Here is a 21,333-nt window from a genome sequence, read left to right as displayed (position 1 = left end):
CGAGGAGAAACATGATCCTGGACACTGAATCTGCCTCTGGGCATCCCGAGTGCAGACAGGCTCCCTGACTCTATCCCCATTTCACAGACCAGTAGGCTGAGGCCCACGAAGGCAGCCAATCAGCAACAAGCTCAGTCAGGAACCTCTATGTGCCCCCTCCTAGGACTTGAGATCAGGCCGGGCTAGGTTGTCACCTTGGCATGACATCACAGGGACAAGACTTTGTACAGCAGCGCCCGCATCACAGACATGATTTTTAGCCCCACAGGATACAACGGCTCCGGTGTCAGGCGGGTTTAAACGTCATTTCCGGCCCCGCCATTTATCAGGGGAGTTAGAGCCCCATACACCAAGGTTGTGGGTTTGATCCCCTGTCAGGGCACATGCAGGAATCAAGGAATAAAATGCATGAATACGGGCAACAACAAATCGATGCTTCTCTCTTTAAAATTATAATAAATACCTAAAATAGCGTCATTTCAGATGCAACCACGTGGCTGCTCCTAGGTCAACAGGGTTTAAATGTCATTTCCATCCTCAGGAAGGTCAACAGGACTATGCGGTCGCACTCAAAATACGTCATTCACGGCGCGGTGAAAAGCGGCGCCTGAACAGAAGTCGTACCCGTCGCAGGGAAGGTCAAAATGGCGACGTGAACGGGTTAAAAATGTCACTTCCGTCGCGAAGGAGGTCCGATGGGTTTGAGTCGCGTTCCGACAACCGTCATTTCCGGTGCGACGAAGACCGGGGACTGGGGTCGCGCTCCAAAAGCGTTATTTCCGGCGCAAGAAAGGTCCTACCGGCTGCGACTTAGATGGGTTACGACACGACGTCATTTTTACCGCCAAGCGACGTCAACATGGCTGCGAATCAGCCAACAGACGTCCCACTGAAACTTCACGCTGCCGGTCATCACCCCCAAAGTGGATTTACACGTGTTTTCTGCCTCGTCTAAACGTCACGCTTGCTGCGGTCTGACGTGCCCTGCTACGTCATGACGTGCCCTGCTACGTCATTTCGGCAGCGACCGGACATCCCTCCGAGGGTTGGTCTCGTGGACGTAAAAGTTTCACGGGCTGCACCGTAAAGTCGGTTTACACGTCATCTCCGGCGCCGGGAGACGTCACGCTGGCCACAGCGTCGCACGGGCTTGAAAGTCGCTTCGGTCGCGAACGCAAGGGGCTCAGGGGTCGTTTCCGCCGCGGCGTGATGTTGGGTCCGGGCCTCCTCCTCGGGTATTCCCGTCCCTCCAGCGGGGACCGGACTTCACGGCAGCCGGGGAGTCAGCACGGGAGCCCCTGCCCGGATGGGACGGCGGGGGTGTATTTGGCCCATCCCTGAGCCGACTTCCTGCTGCAGGTATGCAACCCCTTTATTTTTTAAAGTTGTTGTTTTTTAAATATTGTTGTATCGCCAATCAGCGAGCTGGACAAGACGCCTTCATGAGCCAATTAGGCCCTGACCGGTGTTTCTCAGTGGATAGAGCGTCGGCCTGCGGACTGAAAGGTCCCGGGTTCGATTCCGGCCAAGGGCATGTACCTTGGTTGAGGGCACATCCACAGTAGGGGGCGTGCAGGAGGCAGCTGATCGATGTTTCTCTCTCATCGATGTTTCTAACTCTCTATCCCTCTCCCTTCCGCTCTGTAAAAAATCAATAAAATGCATATTTTAAAAAATAGTTTATTTTTAAAAAATGAGCCAATTAGTTAGGAGTCATCTTCATTGTGCGCAGGTTCAGAGCAGGTTACCTCTGTCCAATTCTGAACCCCCAAAGGAGGAAGCATTCTCTTTTTATATCTTTTCAGGTCCTTGTGTAAGTTATTTTTACAGATAATTTGTAACCTTGAGTACATATCTACACTGAGTGGCCAGATTATTATTATCTCTGAACACATAATAATCTGGCCACTCAGTGTGTGTGTGTGTGTGTGTGTGTGTGTGTGTGTGTGTGTATGGGTGGGGTCCGGCCAGCCTGGCCAGGGGGAGGGGACATGGGCGGTTGGCCGGCCGGCCTGCCTGCTGGTCGAACTCCGGTCGAGGGGACATTTGCATATTAGCCTTTTATTCTATAGGACTAGCGTTCCAGTTGCAGGAAAAATCCTGCAATAGGATTTCCTACTGTACTTTACCCCGCCTCCGCTCCTCCCTTGTTACCCGCCCCGCCTTCCCCTCCAGCCCGCCTGCTTTTCCCTTCGCCCCCCGGCCCTGCCTCCCCCCCCCCCCCCGCTTGCTTGCTTCTTCGAAGCTTTACTCCCTTTTGCAGCTCTTGGCTTCTTTCGACACTGTCTTGACATGCAAATTAGCCGCCATCTTTGTTGGGGTAATTTGCATGCTCATCCTGATTGGCTGGTGGGCGTGGCTTGGCTGGTGAGCGTGGTTTCAGTGTGGCGAAGGTGCGGTCAATTTGCATATTTTCTATTATTAGATTAGATACACTGAGTGGCCAGATTATTATGCATTCAGAGATCATAATAACCTGGCCACTCAGTGTATACAGACACCTGGCATCAGTATCAGCGTATCAGTCCCTTATGTTAGATGGCTAGCTTGCAAGGTCAGACAATTAAGTTTATCTTTTCTATTATTCAAGCTAAAAAACAAAGTCATATTTTACAGAATAAGAGACTGTCTAAAAATAACATCGTTGATGTACAGGGCAAGGGACTAGTATCTAAAAATAGCAGAGAATTGCAAACAGCAGTTTCAAACAGCAGTTTTTCCAAAGGAGGGGTTATGATGCGTCAATATATTTTATTTATTTATTTATTTATTTATTTATTTTTTTACAGAGAGGAAGGGAGAGGGATAGGGAGTTAGAAACATCGATCAGCTGCCTCCTGCACACCCCCCACTGGGGACTGTGCCCGCAACCAAGGTACATGCCCTTGACCGGAATCGAACCTGGGACCCTTCAGTCCACAGGCCGACGCTCTCTATCCACTGAGCCACACCGGTCAGGGAGATCCCTTTATTGTTAATTTTACCTGAGGGCCCTGCTGTGTTTCCACGGGGAGTGGAGCACCTTCTAGTTAAATGGTAGCGGGAGACGGTAGATCCTGCACATGGTGGGAAAAAGGAATTTGATTCTTGCCGCGTGCCGTCCATGACAATGCTTTGAGGTGGTTCATGCATTAAATGTGAATGGACAACAGTCAGGTTTCTAATGAGAAAACGGGAGGATGTGTTGATGATGTCCGGGTAGGCACGTATTTAAACAGGCTACAAAACGCTCTGTCCTAATGGAATTGATTGATAAGTTGTTCAAGTTGAAGCCATCGGTTAATAAAAAAGGGCTTGGTTCAAAGAGTGCAAGATAAGCCAGGGACTGGGAAATATATTTACAAAACCTGTACCCAACCACAGACTCCTAAATGTAGTGCGTAAAGAACCTCTACAGATCAAAAAGGAAAAAATATTACCCGATTATTATTTTTTATTTTTAAAATATATTTTATTGATATTTTTGCAGAGAGGAAGGGAGGAGAGATAGTCAGAAACATTGATGAGAGAAAAACATCAATCAGCCGCCTCCTGCACATCCGCCTCCACTTCCCCACCGGGGATGTGCCTGCAACCAAGGCACGTGCCCTTGACCAGAATCGAACCCGGGACCCTTCAGTCCGCAGGCTGATGCTCTATGCTCTATCCACTGAGCCAAACGGGTTAGGCTTACCCGACTTTTTAAAGTAGGCAGATGACTTGATAAGGAAGTCCGTCAAAAAGCATATACAGGCCGGCTGGCGTGGCTCAGTGGTTAAGCGTCCACCCATGAACCAGGAGGTCAGGATTCCATTCCTGGTCAGGGCACAGGCCCGGGTTGTGGGCTCCATCCCCAGTGTGGGGTGTGCAGGAGGCAGCCAGTCCATGATTCTCTCTCATCATGGATGTTTCTCTCTCTCTCCCCCTTCCTCTCTGAAATCAATTAAAAAAATATATTTTTTAAAAAGCACATATGAATGACCAGTTAACATTATCAACAGAAAAACTCTGTATTTTCTTTCCAAAATCCCAGTTTTTTCCAACTGGACCTTAACCTTTTGCACTCAGATGTCGAGATTAAAATTACTCTTTGAATGTATCAATAATTTGAAATATAAAAAAACCCAAATAAATAAGTTTGTATGAAAAGAAACTCCAGTTTTTTATTCTACTGCCGCGCTTTGTAAAATCTGGTGTATTTAAAAAATTAAATCCCGAGTAGAATAAAGGAATCGAGAAAAAAGCAAGCGAGTGCAAAGGGTTAATTATGGCTGAGCATGTCTCCCCCGGTTACAGAAACATGGAGAACTTTGAGGAACATCCTGACCAGCCTCCATCACTGCCGTCCTCTCTCACACGGCATCACCTGTTCCTGGAATGCTCTTCCTGGGGTGCAAGTGTGACCGGGTCAAAGCCTTCGCTTCCACTCTGTTGTCCCCTGGATAAGGTCTTCTGTTAACATGGCTTTAGACCTTTTATGATCTGGCCTCTGACCACCCCCAGCCTCTCTTCCTCTGGTGGTTGGGTTCTGGTTTATATGGAAACTAGAGGCCCGTTGCACGAAGAGATTAGTCCAATAGGCCTTCCTTCCCTTGGCTTCCAGCACCAGTTTTCCTCTGGCACCCGGGACCCAGCCCTTCGCTCCGGCCCGAGTCTGCAGTCTTCGTCTTCACTGCAGACTCTGGAGTCTGCCGTCTTTGCTGTGGCCAGAGTGCCTGCTGCTTCTGTAGATCCCCTTGCCCCTGCCCTTTCTCTCATAGCAGGCATCCTGCCTTGCCCTGCCCAGCCACTCTGTGCTTGGAGCAACTGGGTGGCTGCCATCTTTGCCTTCTAATTTGCATATCCCCTCCTGATTGGCCGGTGGGTGTAGCAGAGTGATGGTCAATTTGCATGTTTCTCTTCTATTAGTGTACATAGTGTAGATTGCAGTCTGCCCCGCCCCCCCTTCCTTTATCGGCGCTTCCTCCTCAGCCTGACAAACTCCTACACATACTACAACGTCCTTGTGCCATCAGGGAACGCATCCTGTGTTCCCCTCCGTCTGAGCTCTTGCTGCGGGGTTTGCAGGAAGCGTGGGGGTGGCTGTCTCCTTCATCGGTCTGGGGGCAGGTCAGAGGCTACATCTTCTCTCCCGAACCCCCAGTGCCCAGGAGAGGGCTCTCCCCCACAGGAATTCCTTCAAACAGGAAGGATTTTACTGCAGACGCAACAGGTGCAGCAGGTCAGGTTGCAGGTGTGGCCGGGGGAGGAGCTGCTGTGGCCACTTCCCGGTGGGGCCCAGGGTTTTCTCTGGGGCCCCCAGTTTTCTCAGGCAGGGCCAGGCCTTTGCTGATGGTGCCTGGAGCGCTTTGCACCCCGAAAGGGGCTCCTGGTTTGCAAGGGCGGCTGGGCCTGTGCTGCAATTCCACTTGTGAACACGAGGTGGCGCTCTGTGGCGGCCTATTGAGCAGGCGCTGGGCGCCCAGCTGGCCAGGCCCAGCAGCGCCGGCCTCAGAACCCAGAGTAAATGAACTGGGGCCCGGATGGTTTGTGATGGTGAACAGGGCGGAGGGATGCCTGCGTTTGTTCATTCATGTCCATACGCGAGTGCAGGACGGAACCTCCAAACGGCACTTTATGGATGTGTCCTGGGGTGCGCCGGCCCTGGGTTTTAGTCCTGGCTCCGCTGGTTCTGGAAAGGGACCCGTCTCGCTCTGGGCATCAGGTCCCCGCCCTGCGGAGCAGCGTTCAGACTTGGGCGGCTTTAAAGGAGGGAGGTTTGCAGAGTTGCCGGCATCCTTCCTGGCACCTCCAAGATGTCCCGTCAATACTCACTTCCCTGTGGGAATCCTTGTGTTGGGCTCGGCCTCCTCTCCAGCCCCTGCTCCCCGCGCCCTTTGACAATAGCTTCTCCCTTTGTCCGACTCCCCCGCCTGGGGACCCCTGAGGACAGGGCGGGTCTGGTTTTCTCTGACTTCAGAGCCCAGCCCAGAGCTTTCTGGGTAAACACTCAACTGAAGGATGACTGACGCCTGAGGCCGCCTCCTCCCCCACCTCCACCCCAGACACAGACCCGAGTCCTTCAGGCCCGAGTTGGTAGCTGCCTTTGCCTCGGCCGCCTGGCTGCCGTCCTGCCCGCAGGAAGGTGGCCTCCTGGGCTGCCATGGCTGAGGAGGGGGCCCCTCAAGTCCACCCAGGACCCCCTGTGTCCCGGGCAGCCAGGGGCCGGCCACCGGCTTGGCGGGCAGGGGGACACACAGAAGGGGCGGGTGGGGGCTGGCCTGGCCCTCCCTCTGTGGGGGGGGCCTGTTGGAGGCCCTGGCCCCCGGGCAGCCCCTCTGTTCCTGGGGGACGAGGGTCAGGCATCTCCCCTGAGCGGCTCTTCCCTGGTGGGGGGCGTGCTCTCCCCTTTGGGCTGGCCAGCCCTCCCAGGCAGGGAAGGGGAGCGTTACCATAACAACACTCAAACCTGTAGAGAATTTTTGTGAGTTTATTGGAGCCAAACTGTCGACAATTACCGGGAAGCAGAACCCCAACTGATGGGGATGATGCTCCGGAGAATGGGGGTTCCATCTGTGTTTACACATTGCCATCAAAGGAGGGAAGGAGGTGGGTGACATGCGATCCTTTGGGGACGGACCAGAGAGGCGGGAGCAGGCAAAGCGGGGTGAGGGGGGGACCGCTGGGATTGGATAAAAGGTAAGATGATGGACACCTGCTTCCTCCCGTGGGTGCTGCGGGAGAGTTTACAGTCAGCAGTTAGCTCATGACCACGAGGGGACCGTGGTGCCCACAGAGGGGCGCCTGCGCGCTGGGGGCCGGGCAAAGGGCAATGACTGTGACCTGCCAACCACGTGCTGTCACAGATGCAGAAAGACAACAGCCGGGCTCCGGGACGATCCCGGACTCCCCACCACCGCTGCTGTTAGTTCAAGTTCAATGTCAGGCCATCTGGGGGCTACAGGAGGTCTCTGAGCGTGCAAGGCCGCCCCGAGGCCTCCCCTGAGCTGCTCAGCTTAGCACGCGGCCCCTTTTTATCCAGCGGAGTGACCCCAAGTCCCCTGTGGTTGAGGGGAGACCTGAGCAGGTGCCGGGCCCTGAGGCCTTCACTCGTCTTCCACGCGCACAGAGCCCCGCAGACACAGTCCCCAGTGACACGGGGATCCCCCGACCTTCACCCTTCAATCCTCCAGGTTCCTATGGAGACTCAGCTCCTGTGATGTTTCTCTTTACATGCATGACAGTTCAAATCCCTGGAGAAATGGGAAGTGGGGGTAGGAGATTCTGGGAACCCCCCAGGTTTTCTCAGCTGGGGTGGGGCGCAGATCGAGGGCGACAGGAGGGGCTTTCCTTTGGAACATACCTCTTGGGGGGGGGGGTGGCGTCGCCAAATGCCAGACACGGGTCACAGAGACACTGATTCAACGGCACTTCTGTTTCTTTTCTTTTTTAAAATATAGAAATTACTTTCAGAGAAGAAGGGAGAGAGAGAGAAACATCCATGATGAGAGAGAAGCATGGACCGGCTGCCTCCTGCACACCCCACACTGGGGATGGAGCCCACAACCCGGGCATGTGCCCTGACCAGGAATCGAACCGTGACCTCCTGGTTCCTAGGTCGATGATCAGCCACTGAGCCACGCCAGCCGGGCATGTGTTGTTAATCTTTTTTTTTTTTTTGATTTTTTTACAGTAAGGAAGGGAGGATAGCGAGTTAGAAACATCGATGAGAGAGAAACATCCATCAGCTGCCTCCTGCACGCCCCCCACTGGGGATGTGCCGGCAACCAAGGTACATGCCCTTGACCGGAATCGAACCCGGGACCCTTCAGTCCGAAGGCCGACGCTCTATCCACTGAGCCACACCGGCCGGGCATGCGTTGTTAATCTTGAAGACACACGTTAAAATCATGAGACCATGAGCTGTCACCGCTCCTCCGCCTCAGCACGGCTACGTTACACGGACCGACAACGCCACGTGTTGGCGGGACGTGGAGCGCTCGGCCTCCTGGGTGTTGGTGGGAGCACAAGATGGGAGATGGCTTTGGCCTGCGGTCTGGCAGCTTCCATGAGGCTAAGCTTATCTTGACCGAAACAAACACAACCAAACAGAACACAAACAAGTCATTTATCACCGAACCGGAAATTCCACTCGGAGGCATTTACGCAAGACACATGGAAACTTGCCCCCACAGGGACGGGCAGAGACCCGGAGAGCCGGCTCCTTATCAACAGACGCACCGTGCGTGCCTGTGTCCCTAAACACCTACATGCAAGTGGGTACAGCAGCCGGAGTCACCACAGCCCACACTGGACAGCATCGATGTCCGTCGTCAGGAGCGACAGTGACCCAGTGTCGCGTCCTCACCAGAGACGGTGACTCTGATAGGAAGGAACAGACCAGCCCTGGCCGGTGTGGCCCAGTGGACAGAGCGCCAGCCTGCTTGATTCCAGCCCAGGGCACAAATGGTCGGGGCGCGTGCAGGAGGCAACCCATCGATGTGTCTCTCACATCGATGTTTCTCTCTGTCTCTCCCTCTCTCTCCCACTCTCCCTGAAAGTCAATGGAAAAATATCCTCGAGCGAGGATTAACAAAAATAAAGGAACAGCCCTGGCTGGTGTGGCTCAGTGGATAGAGCGTCAGCCTGGGGACTGAAGGGTCCCGGGTTCGATTCTACTCAAGGGCACATGCCCGGGTTGCAGGCCCGATCCCCAGTAGGGGGTGTGCAGGAGGCAGCCGATCCATGATTCTCTCTCATCGTTGATGTTTCTCTCTCTCTCTCTCTCTCCCTCTCCCTCCTTCTCTGTAATCAATAAAAACATATTTAGAAAAAAAAAGAAATTCTTAAAATTCTCCCAGTACGGAGACCAGACAGAACACAGCACCTACGGGCCGATTTCATCTCCATGAAATCTGAGGACTGGTAACATGATAGACTGTGACGCCCCTGTGGCCAGGAGGGGGTGGGACACGTTGGGGGTGGAGGCCCTTCATGTCACGTTCGTCGGAACTCCCGGAGGCGTCCGCTTGAGGGGGGTGGGTTTTCTGTTTGGAGACGAAACCTGGAGAAAGTCGATTTAACGGGACCCCGGGGCCCTGGCCGGGGAGCTCCGCCAGTTAGAGCATCGTCCCTACAGACTGAGGTTGAGGGTTCGATTCCCGGTCAGGGCTGGTATGGGAGGCAGCCCGACGATGGTCCTCTCGCACATCCATGTTTCTCTCTTTCTGTCAAGTCAATAAATAGCCCTGGCCGGTGTGGCTCAGTGGATAGAGTGTCGGCCTGCAAACCAAAGGGTTCCAGGTTCGATTCCCGGTCAGGGCACGTGCCAGGGTTGTGGGCTTGATCCCCAGTAGGGGGCATTCAGGAGGCAGCCGATCCATGGTTCTCTCTCATCATTGATGTTTCTATCTCTCTCTTCCTCTCCCTTCCTCTCTGAAATCAATAAAAAGATATCATAAATCAATAAATAGATCTCTCGGTTTATAAACAAACCCAAACTCAAAAACGCTGTCAGTGAAAATGCAGGTCCGGCTGAGTTGCTCCTTAACGAACGCCCTTCAGATTTCCCCGTATTTTCTAGCCACTTCCAAGGGCCCGGCCCCGCACCCAGACCCCGGGACCCCCGTCCGGCCGCCTCTCCCAGCGCGCCCCCAGCCCCCGAGCCGCTCGGCAGCCTCAGCAGGTGCCTTCTCCCCGCCGGGGCGTTTCATTCGCCCCATAGAGACGGCGTGGAGCCCCCCAAGCCCTCCTGTCCTTCTGTACTGGGCCCTGAACACGGGGCTGTGTGAGCGCGCCTCCCTCCCCCGCCCCCCGCAGCAGGAGCCAGGGGTCAGGAGCGTAACCCCATGTACAGGACACCCCCCACCCCCAGCAGGAGGCAGGTGCTCCAGGAGGGAGCTCAGCTCTGTGGCCGAGTGACAGGCCCCGGGCTCTTGGCTCCCCCAGAGCTCTGCCCTCCGGGGCTCCCCCTCTCTCCCCCCCCCCCCCCCACCAGCAGACACTTCTGCTTCCTCCCTGCCCTTTGCTTGGGGCAGCGGGAAGTCCGAACCCTCTGCCCACAGCTCTGGAAGGCCCCGCGCCCACAGCTGTTCTCCGTGCCTCCCGAGAAGCCTGGGGACCAGGGAGGAGGTGGCTTTGGCTCAGCTGAGCGAAAGCGAAAAAGCGGGTATCGCCGCAGCCACGGTATCGGGCTGACTGGGAAGTAGGGCGTTTATGACTGGCCGTGGTAATCATAGAGTTCCGCGACGTCACGGCTGCCGGCTCTGCTGGCCTTGGAGGGCCGGGGGGGGGGGGGGGATCAGAGGTCCCCGAGGCCGCCCTCCCCAGGAGGCCTCCCGCAAAGGCACACAGCGCATCCGCCTGAAACGTGCCCTTTACCCTTTTCCCACTGGTTGGCCCTCACCTGAGGACGTTTCTCCACTGGTTTTAAAATATATTTTTTATTGCCCGCCGGTGTGGCTCAGTGGATAGAGCGGCGGCCTGCGGACTGAAGGGTCCCCGGTTCGATTCCCGGTCAAGGGCACGTGCCCGGGTTGTGGGCTCGATCCCCCCATGGGGGGCGTGCAGGAGGCAGCCGATCCATGATTCTCTCTCATCATGGATGTATTTAAAAAATTTTTTATTGATCTCAGAGAGGAAGGGAGAGGGAGAGAAACATCCGTGATGAGAGAGGATCATGGATCGGCTGCCTCCTGCACGCCCCCCACTGGGGATCCAGCCCACAACCCGGGCATGTGTCCTGACTGGGAATCGAACCCTGACCTCCTGGTTTTATAAGTTGGCACTCAGCCACTGAGCCACGCCAGCCGGGCCTGTGCATGGTTTTCGCCTCCCCTGGGTGCTTTACTCTTTCCTCCCCCATCTCCCTCGTGGCCTCTATGACCTTAGAAAAATCCCACCCCAGCCCTGGCCGGTGTGGCTCAGCGGATAGAGCGTTGGCCTGCGGACGGAAGGGTCCCCGGTTCGATTCCCAGTCAAGGGCACATGCCCGGGTTGTGGGCTCGATCCGCAGCTCTGGTGGGGGGCGCATGTCTGTCGCCCCCTCCCATCCACTCTGAAAATGAATGGAACAACGTCCTCTGGTGAGGATTAACCGCTCCCTTGCCGTCTGCCCGCAGGAGCCCTGCTCCCCGAGACAGCAGGAGAATTGGGGTGAGATCCCACGTGTAGACTCGCTCCGAGGATCCCTGGAAGCTGGCCTTCTCGCGAGGGAACCATCCACTCCCCCCCCACGCGCCTCCTGCCCGTGGCTTCTGGGTGCGAGTGGGCTTGCCCTCCTGGAGGTTCTGACCCCAGGCTTGGCCCCGTGGACGAGGGAGGCGCCGGGCTGCAGGCGGCTGCTGGGGCCTCGCCTGGCATTCCCATCGGAGGCCATTGTTCCCTGGGCGGCCCTGGGCCCGGGAAGGAGCGTGATGAGCTCGGGTTCCCTCTGAGCTGCCGGAAGCCCGGCCCGTCTCTCCAGGTTCCGCCCGGGGAAAGGGGAAGTTCCCTCAGCGGTGTCTCCCCGCGGTCACCGTCACGCACCCAGGACCCTGCTCTGGGAGCTGGGGTTCCTCCGGCCGGGGCGCGCCGGGCCTCCTCGCCCACTCCGCATCCCAGGTGGCCCTCGTCGGTCATTGCCCTCTGCTCCCGGCCAGCGCAGGAGGTGGACTCATCACTAATAAAAACATACTAAAGAGCCCTGGCCGGTGTGGCTCAGTGGATAGAGCGGCGGCCTGCGGACTGAACGGTCCTGGGTTCGATTCCCCGTCAGGGCACAGGCCCGGGTTGTGGGCTCGATCCCCAGTGTGGGGCGTGCAGGAGGCAGCCGATCCATGATTCTATCAATCTCTCTCTCCTCCCTTCCTCTCTGAAATTAATAAAAATATTTTTTAAAAAACATATTAAAGAAGTAAACAGTTCAGTATATTCATACTATTGTGCGACCACACTTCTGTGTAACTCTCAAACGTTTTAGTCATAAAACGAAACCCGCACCCAGCAAGCAGTTACCACACCCCCCCCTCTCCGCATGCCATACCACCTGCCTGCTTCCTGTCTGTGCATCTGCTGAGGGTGGATTTTTCATGTATTGGCTTTTCCTGCTTGGCATCATTTCTTAAAAGTATTTTTATTGATTTCAGGGAAGGAAGAGAGAGAAACATCAGTGATGAGAGAGAATCATGGATAGGCTGCCTCCTGCACGCCCCACACTGGGGATCGAGCCCACTACCCAGGCCTGTTCCTTTCATAGGTCGACGCTCAGCCGCTGAGCCACGCGGGGGGGGGGGGGGGGGGGGGGGGGGGGGGGGGGGGGGGGGGGGGGGGGGGGGGGGGGGGGGGGGGGGGGGGGGGGGGGGGGGGGGGGGGGGGGGGGGGGGGGGGGGGGGGGGGGGGGGGGGGGGGGGGGGGGGGGGGGGGGGGGGGGGGGGGGGGGGGGGGGGGGGGGAGCTTGGCATAATGTTTTTGAAATTCACCCACATTGTAGGGTTCCGTTTATGGCTGGCTAATGTTCTGGCCCTGGCCGGTGTGGCTCAGTGGTTAGAGTATCCCCGGGGCACTGAAGGGTTCTGGGTTCGATTCCGGGTCAAGGGTGCATACCTCCATTGCAGTTCTGTTTCCCAGCCCTGGACACGGTGTGTTTGGGAGGCAATCAACAGCTGTGTCTGTCTCACATCCATGTTTCTCTCTCTCTCTCTCTCCCTCTCTAAAAAAAAAAAAAAAAGGAAAAATATCCTTGGATGAGGATTAAAAAAATAATAACAACGTCCCATAATCTGCTAATCCATTCATCTGGTGATGAACACAGGGGTTCTTCCCACCTTGTTGGGTTTTTTTTAATTTTTGTTGTTGAGAATATTACCTATGTTCCCTCTTCCCCCACGGCTCCTTCCAGCGTGCCCCCCCCTGCCCCCCCCCCCGGCCCCGGCCGTCCCCAGGGCTGCTCCAGCCGAGGGGCCTCCGTGCGTAATGGCACGCTGTGCATTTAAATTTGTCTGCGCCCCGTTTCCCGGTATTTGGGGCGCCGACGCTTAGACATGGAATTGCCCGGCCGGGCGGTGATTTCCGAATGAACGACGCGGGGACTTGCCCCGTTTTCCCAGGGGCCGCGCCTGGGCCAGCCCCCCAGTCTCCGCGCCCCTCGCGCGGGGCCCGAGAGCTGCAGCAGCCGCACGGCCGGATGGGGAAGTGGCCGCTGCCCTGAACTTTTACTTTCGCCCCCGCCCCCGCCCCCGCCCCCGCCCCCGCCCGGAGGAAGGACCGGGTGATGCGAGCAGAAATTCCCGGCGCTGATGTCACCCGCGGGCGGCCCGTCCCCCGCACTGCGCTCTGGTCCGCGCGCCCCGCGCTCCGGCCTCAGATTGCCGCCGCCGCCCCCGGGGAAGGAGCTCAGGCCGGGCCGTGGAGGGAGGATGGCCGGCTGCGAGGGCTTCGGCTACGTCCAGGGGCTGGCCCAGGACTACCTGCGGCACGTGCTGCGGGGCCCGCGGCCCGCGGCCCGCCCCGGCAGGGTCTCCCGGCTGCTGCGGGACGTGGCCTCGGCCGTGCAGCAGGACGCCGAGAGGACGCTGCGGCCCTACCTGGACGGCCTGGACGTGGCGTCCGTGGAGGCCGCCAGGGCCGTGTTCCTCGCCGTGGTGCGCGAGGAGTTCGAGGACGGCGTGGTCAACTGGGGCCGCCTCGTGACCGTGTTCGCCTTGGAGGGCATCCTCACCAAGAAGCTGCTCCGCGAGCGCAGGGCCCCCGACCGGGACCGGGACCGGGACGACCAGGACCTGGACGAGGACACCTCCGAGGAGATCTCGCACTTCGTGGCCGAGTTCATTACCTCGCAGGCGGGGGACTGGATCAGGCAGAACGGCGGCTGGGTAAGCAGTGTCCTCGCTCTTCACTCGGGGACAGGAATTCAGTTTCCTGGCTGATTGGAAGTATCTGTTCGCCCCGGCCGGTGTGGCTCAGTGGATAGAGTGTCCGCCTGCGGACCAAAGGGTCCCGGGTTCGATCCCGGTCAAGGGCACGGACCTCGGTTGCAGGTTCCTCCCCGACGGGCCCTGGTCGGGGCTCGTGCAGGAGGCAACCCATCGATGTGTTTCTCTCACACCGATCCGATGTTTCTCTGTCTCTCCCTCTCTTTCACTCTCCCTAAAAGTCAATGGGAAAATATCCTCTCACACACACACAAAATAATAATAATAAATAAAGGCCACAATCCTTTAAAAAGAAAAAAGAAAGTATATGTCCACGCACAGGGCGGCCGCAGTCGGTGTACGCCCTCTGAGTGCCCCTCACAGCCGGCAGCTCCGTCGATGTCTCTTTCTTTCCAGACGTCACCCGTTGGGATTGATAATTATCCAGAGGGTGTATCCATCTTGGGGGGGGGGCACCCCGGATGTGTGGATTGTAGTTGCACGGCCTCTGCCCGTCTTCAGTGGCGCGCAGCCAGCCTGGGCTCAGTGTTGACTAGGGTTGTCATGACAACGCAGCTTAGCCAACAGCGTTGGTCGTAGACGCAGTTACGTTTCCTCACGAGGTCGCGAAGGGCGGGTGTCTCTGCAAGTCCACGGCTTACAAGGTCATCCTCGCCCCGGTCTGCTAAGATGACAAGTTCTGGCTGTGAACGCCGGACGATGGAAGAGGAACGAACCGCAGGAAACGTGCTTCCGGAATTCCCAAACGAGAGTCCGCCGCATTGTCAAGGGGCGCTGCGTGGGACGGGACTCCGTTAGAGACCACGTGACGGGGCCTGTCACGCCGGCTGTCTCTGCTTTTCCTTCATAGCCCACGCCCCATGCGTCGCTTTTTAAAAGCACTGTGTCCCAAGGCGTCCTCTCCGCACCCGCCCCCCAACCTGGCCCTCCCCTCTCCCCAGAGGTACCCCTGTTATCAGTTATTTTAATGCAAAACACAGCTGTTGACTACAGCCATAGAAAGCACCCATACTGCATCTTTGTAAAAAAGGGGTTTTTTAAATAGGTATAAATAGTACACCGTGCTCATTCTGCTTTTTCTTTTCTTTTTTTTTAATTTTCATTAATATATTTTATTGATTTTTTTACAGAGAGGAAGAGAGAGGGAGAGAGAGTTAGAAACATCAATGAGAGAGAAACATCGATCAGCCGCCTCCTGCACACCCCCTACTGGGGATGTGCCCGAAACCAAGGTACATGCCCTTGACCGGAATCGAACCCGGGACCTTTCAGTCCTAAGGCTGATGTTCTATCCACTGAACCACACCTGTTAGGGCATTCTGTTTTTTCTTCACCCGAGGGTATTTAAAATAGTATTTTTATTTATTTATTTTTAAATATATATATAGATATTTATACCTGTCATTTTTTTTTAACTTTATTTCTTCTTTTCTTAAATATATATTTTTATTGATCTCAGAGAGGAAGGGAAAGGGAGAGAGACAGAAACACCAATGATGAGAGAGAATCATGGATCGGCTGCCTCCTGCACGCCTCCCACTGGGGATCGAGCCCACAACCCCGGCATGTGCCCTTGTCCGGAATCAAACCCCGGGGCCCTGCAGTCCACAGGCCGACGCTCTAACCACTGAGCCACACCGGCCAGGGCTAAAACAGTCCTTCTAAAAGAGCGCCACCTCCATGCTGTGTGCAGATGCGGTCCAGGGTCCGGCCACTTCCGGCTCCCGGACATCGAGGCCCTTTCCACAGTTCACGCCATGAGCGTGCTGCATCGAAGGTCTGCCCGTGCCTGCCCTGTGCACGCGTGTTCCTCCCGGGCGCATGTGGGGATCTGGACTTGCTGGGTCGCACGTGTTTTGATTTACTAGATCAGTGGTCGGCAAACTCATTCATCAACAGAGCCAAATATCAACAGTACAACGATTGAAATTTCTTTGAGAGCCACATTTTTTAAACTTAAACTATATGGTAGGTACATTGTTATTAACTTAATGAGGGTACTCCTAAGCTGGCCTTTGCTAAAAACTCAAGGGGCCAAAGAGCCGCATGTGGCTCGCGAGCCGCAGTTTGCCGACCACTGGGCTAGATCCTTGCCATCCCCAGCGTTTCTACCAAGTCCCCCTCCCATCACAGCCGGTGAGAGTCTCAGGTGTTTGCCCCCATCCCGGCTGCCTTAGCTGTGTGGCAGCGATCTCATCCTTCCCCCCCTCCGCGGGGTTCCAGTGCCCTAAGTTAGCTTGTGGAAGTCTTTCCCCCTAATTATCAGTGGGGTGGTGGCCTCCGCCGGCGGCTCTGACGGAGGGACCTGCCTACGTACATGCTTGGCCCGTTTTCTATTGCTTTGTCATCTTCTCAGGGACCCCTAGGAGTCCTCTGACTGTTCTGCATGCAAATATTTTTTAAAAAATATATCTTATTGACTTTTTACAGAGAGGAAGGGAGAGGGATGGAGAGAAACATCGATGAGAGAAACATGGAGCAGCCGCCTCCTGCACGCCCCCTACTGGGGATGTGCCCGAAACCAAGGTGCATGCCCTTGACCGGAATCGAACCCGGGACCCTTCAGTCCGCAGGCCGACGCTCTGTCCACTGAGCCACGCCGGTCAGGGCTGGATGCAGCTATTTTTATACAGGTGGCAGGTGCTCCTCCTGTTGGCTAACTGGCTTTCAGAACCCTGGGTGACTTCAGTCATCATGAACGTCTCGAAACTTGGTGTGTGTGACCTTTGCATGTTGGTGGAGGGCCCCCCCCACCCCCCTCATCCCAGTACTCCTCCTCCTACTGGCCTTTTCTTCCTGCGATTCTTCTGACTCAGCAGGCCTGGCCTGGGGCTGGGGCAGCGTGAGAGATCTTGTCAGTTTCTTCCTGCGGCTGTGGGCAGCCAGAGGAAGGAGGGGGGTGGGGGCGGCTTCCGCTGTGGGTGTAGCTTTAGTTTCACGCAAAGGCAGACATTCTCGGCGGCTCAGAGGTCCCCTGTGAGCCTGGGCTGGGACTGAGTCCCCAGTGCTTAGAGTATTTGCAGCAGAGACAAGGGATGAATATTATTTGAAAACTAGAGGTCCATGTGCACGGATTCGTGCACCCGTGGGGCCCCTCAGCCTGGCCTGCATCCTCTCGCAATCTGGGACCCCTCGGGGGATGTCTGGCACCCGCGGCGCTCCACTGTGGGAGTGCACTGACCACCAGGGGGCAGCTCCTGCATTGAGCGTCTGCCCCCTGGTGGTCAGCGCATCATAGCGACTGGTCAAACGGTCGACTGGTCTACCTGTTACTTAGGGTTTTATATATATCTGTATATCTATATATATGTCTATCTATCTATCTATCTATCTATCTATCTATCTATCTATGATGTAACCTCATAGCAATGAATGTTGGGAGCTCCTGGAACTCCTGATCAGTGGGAACGGGGAAGCTGTCTGGGAGAATTTCTAGAAGTGAACTTCCCGGGAGGTACAGGGGTCAGCGTGAGCCTGGCAGGGTGAGCCTACACACACACGTAAGGACACACGTGTGCCCGCACATGCATGCTCGGCCATCACGGAGCCCTTGGGTTGGTTCAAGCTCCCCACGTGACACCGGCAGGACTTGGGCCTGAGACGGGATGGACACACCTGGCAGGAGGGCATTTCAAGGTCGCCCTGACCTTCCTTCCTCGGCTCCCATGAGTCACTGCTCTGTGCATGGGAGGCCCGGCTGCTCTGAGTCAGGACGCTAGCCAGGCAAAGGGCACAGGGCACCTTCTCATAGCACCTTGGACAAACGAGCTTGAATGAATGAACTTGCCCTTGAGTGACTCATTTCCGGGGACCGGCACAGCCTGTGCCTGCGTGTCTAGGCCCCCAGGAAGGGGGGGTGGCACCTACTGGGAAGTGGGCGAACCCCGTTCCTTTCCCGGCTCCGGGGTGACCTGACAAGTTGCGTAACTTCTCAGCCTCAGGGCCTCTCTGCAGCTCCGGGCGACCCGGCCACCTGCCTCCTCGGCTGGAGGAACCCCGTTACTGCTGTAGCGGGAGCACCCAGAACCGTGTCCGCAGAGTTCTCAATACTTGCTGTTGTTGTTATTAATAGTAGTATTGCCTAACTTCCCTGAACAAATAGACTAAATCCCCATTAATTATATGATCAATTACAGGTGGCAGTTAGCTGCCATCTAAAACAGATGCCCTAGCCGAAACCGGTTTGGCTCAGTGGATAGAGCGTCGGCCTGCGGACTCAAGGGTCCCAGGTTCGATTCCGGTCAAGGGCATGTACCTTGGTTGCGGGCACATCCCCGGTAGGGGTTGTGCAGGAGGCAGCTGATCGATGTTTCTCTCTCATCGATGTTTCTGACTCTCTGTCCCTCTCTCTTCCTCTCTGTAAAAAATCAATAAAATATATTTAAAAAATAAATAAATAAATAAATAAATAAAACAGATGCCCTAAGAGGCGGGGGGGGGGGGGGGGGGGGGGGGGGGGCGGAGAAAAGACCAGTGTATCAGTAATGGGATTTATGAGCTCCTGGTTTATTCTTTCTTATTTTTTTTTTTTTTTAAATATTTGTATTGATTTCAGAGAGGAAGGGGGAGAGAGATAGAAACATCCATGATAAGAGAGAATCATGGATCGGCTGCTTCCTGCACGTCCCCCCTATCCCCCCCGCCCCCCCCCCCCCGCTGGGGATCGAGCCTGCAACCTGGGCAGGTGCCCTTGACTGGAATCGAACCCGGGACCCTTGAGTCCGAAGGCCGATGCTCTATTCACTGAGCCAAACCACCCAGGGCTCTCTTTCTCACTTTTATCAGCATGTGTTCCCTGCTTTCTTCCTTCCTTCCCTCCCTCCCTACTCCCCCCCCCCCCCACCCCCGCCTCCCTCCGACGGCTGCTCATCTGGTTTACTCCGCATCCACACCGTCAGTCCTCCCTCCGGTCCCCTCTGCCCATTTGAGGTGCTGAGAAGGGCCGGCTCTCTGGGCTCCGACAGGAGGGCGAGGCTCTCCTGCGCTGTCCCAGCACCCCTGAGGCAGCCTCGTTCTGGAAAGCCTCAGAGGTGACCCGCCCCCCTTGGGATCGCCCTCCTTTTGCGCCTGCAGGCGCGCTCCCAGGGCCAGTGGGTGACCTTCGGGAACTGGCTCTTTCCAGGCCTCAGTTTCCCCATTTGTCCAACTCAGAGAGGGCAGGGCGTCTGGCCGGATGGCCTCACAGGTCCTTCCAGTGCGGACGCTCCCGTGTCCAGCCCAGACTCCATGTGAGAAGCTGCGATCAGGAGAGTGACGTGTAAGAGGGGCCGTCAGCAACCTTCCCATCGGCCCAGAGCACCCCTCACGCCTCAGCAAGTGCGGTTTACAGACACACCTGCGTGTTCCTTTTCCTGTTTCACCCTCCCCCGAGGGTGTGTTTTATTGATTGATTTTATTTTATTTTCTTAGAGAGGAAAGGGGAGAGAGAGGGCAATCGATGGGGACGAGAAACAGCCGCTGGCTGCCTGCCGAGGGAGCCACTGATTCAGTTCCCACCTTGAAGCCAGAGCCTCTCGGAGCGCAGGGTGATGCTCAGCCAGCGGAGCCTGGCCAGACGCTGAGAGAGAAGGGGAGCCGCTCGGCACTTATGCAGTTGAAATGTGGCTCGTCCCAGTTAGAGTGTGCTGCAGGCCCGGCCGGGCGGCTCCGTGGCTGAGCATCTACCTATGGGCCAGGAGGTCACGGTTCGATTCCCGGTCAGGGCACAGGCCCGGGTTGCAGGCTCGATCCCCAGTGCGGGGTGTGCAGGAGGCAGCTAATCAGTGATTCTGTCTCATCATTGATGTTTGTATCTCTCCCTCTCCCTTTCTCTCTGAAAGCAATAAAAATATATATTTTTTAAAAAGGTACGCTGTAAGTACAAAATATACATTGTTTTATTTTATTTTTATTCATTTATTTTGTTAATCCTCATCTGAGGATATTTTTCCATTTATTTTTAGAGAGAGTGGAAGGAGGGGGAGAGACAGAGAGAAAGAAACATCGATATGAGAGAGACACATCGATTTTTCACAGAGAGGAAGGGAGAGGGATAGAGAGCCAGAAACATTGATATGAGAGAGAAACATCGACTGGTTGCCTCCCCATACGAGCCCCAACCGGGGCTGGGGATCGAGCCTGCCACCGAGATCCATGCCCTTGACCGGAATCCAACCCAGGACCCTTCAGTCCGTGGGTTGATGCTCTATCCACTGAGCCACACCAGGCAGGGCCAAAATCCACGTTAACGATTTGATACAAAACACTGTCAAATATTTCACTAACCATTTTCCTATTAACTGCGTATTAAAATACTACTTTAGGTAAATATATTTCAAAATCAATTTCGCCTCTTTCTCTTTTCCTTTTAAAACGTGGCTACTGCCCTAGCTTGTTTGAGAGTGAATAGAGCGTCAGCCTGTGGACTGAAGGGTCCCGGGTTCAATTCCAGTCAGGGCACATGCCTGGATTGCAGGCTCAATCCCCAGTAGCAGGTGTGCAGGAGGCACCCGATCCATGGTTCTCTCTCATCATGGATGTTTCTATCTCTCTCTCCCTCTTCCTCTCCCTTCCTCTCTGAAATCAATAAAAAATATCTATACTAATAAAAGGGTAATATGTTAATTAGACCGGGTTGGCAGTTAGGGGCGATCAGGCCAGCAGGGGAGGGCAGTTGAGGGCGAGATCAGGCCTGCAGGGGAGGGGGCAGTTCGGAGTGAGATCAGGCCTGCAGGGGAGCGCAGTTGGGGGCGATATCAGGCAGGCAGGTTGAGAGGTTAGGGGAGATCAGACAGCCAGTGGGGCAAGGTAGGGGCAATCAGGCCAGCAGGGGGGCAAGGTTGGGACGATCGGGCCGGCAGGCAGAGGGGTTAGGGGTGATCAGGCAGGCAGGCAGGCAGGAGAGTGGGTAGGAGCCAGTCGCGTCCCGGATTGCGAGAGGGATCCCAGATTGGAGAGGGTGCAGGCCGGGCTGAGGAACCCCCTCTGTGCACGAATTTCGTGCCCCGGGCCACTAGTTTAAAATAAATAAAACATGGTTACTGAGAAATTAGAATTAGATCCACAGACGTAGCTCCCTGAAGATGATGCTGAGGTTGGACCCTAAAACTAGTGAGAGCCCAGAGAGATGAGCCCTCTGCTTTTCCTCCCAGCACACTCAGTGTCCACAGATCGTGTTCTAAAACCGTGCCCTCTGTCCTCTCCTAGGAACACGGCTTCGTGCAGAAGTTCGAGGCCCGGCCGGGCTGGCCGGCCTTCCTGGGGGCGGCGGCCAAGGTCCTGCTGTGCGTCCTGGGGCAGCTGCACTGACCGCAGGGACGCGGGTGTTGGGAAACATGGACTCTTGCGAGAGGTATTGCCAACCCTCACTTCTCCTCCTTCTGAGCAAACAACACTCGTGGTGCAACCGGAGGGCTGGGGAGCCACGGACACTCTGCCCCCATTCCCACCAATAAATCGCATGTTCGTGCCTCTGAGTCCTCCGTGT

General features: G+C 55.9%; 2 protein-coding genes across 2 annotated transcripts in view; both read left to right on the top strand.

The window, feature by feature from the left end:
• The first annotated feature begins 794 nt into the window (after positions 1 to 794).
• MTHFS (methenyltetrahydrofolate synthetase) overlaps positions 795 to 21,333 on the top strand; it is a 59,057-nt gene continuing 38,518 nt past the window's right edge. Inside the window, exon 1 of the mRNA XM_054713429.1 lies at positions 795 to 1,359. The gene's annotated coding sequence lies outside the window, so the exon portion shown is untranslated. The remainder of the gene's footprint in view (positions 1,360 to 21,333) is intronic.
• On the top strand, positions 13,189 to 21,315 carry BCL2A1 (BCL2 related protein A1). The gene is made up of 2 exons (XM_028138542.2): positions 13,189 to 13,808; positions 21,054 to 21,315. Exons 1-2 carry the CDS (start codon positions 13,233 to 13,235, stop codon positions 21,153 to 21,155), a joined length of 678 nt encoding a protein of 225 aa, XP_027994343.2. The 5' UTR covers positions 13,189 to 13,232; the 3' UTR covers positions 21,156 to 21,315.

Source organism: Eptesicus fuscus, chromosome 25 (assembly GCF_027574615.1).
Source record: "Eptesicus fuscus isolate TK198812 chromosome 25, DD_ASM_mEF_20220401, whole genome shotgun sequence".
Classification (NCBI taxonomy): domain Eukaryota; kingdom Metazoa; phylum Chordata; class Mammalia; order Chiroptera; family Vespertilionidae; genus Eptesicus; species Eptesicus fuscus.
Note: the sequence above shows the minus strand (reverse complement) of the source record. Positions and strands in the feature narration are given on the sequence as shown.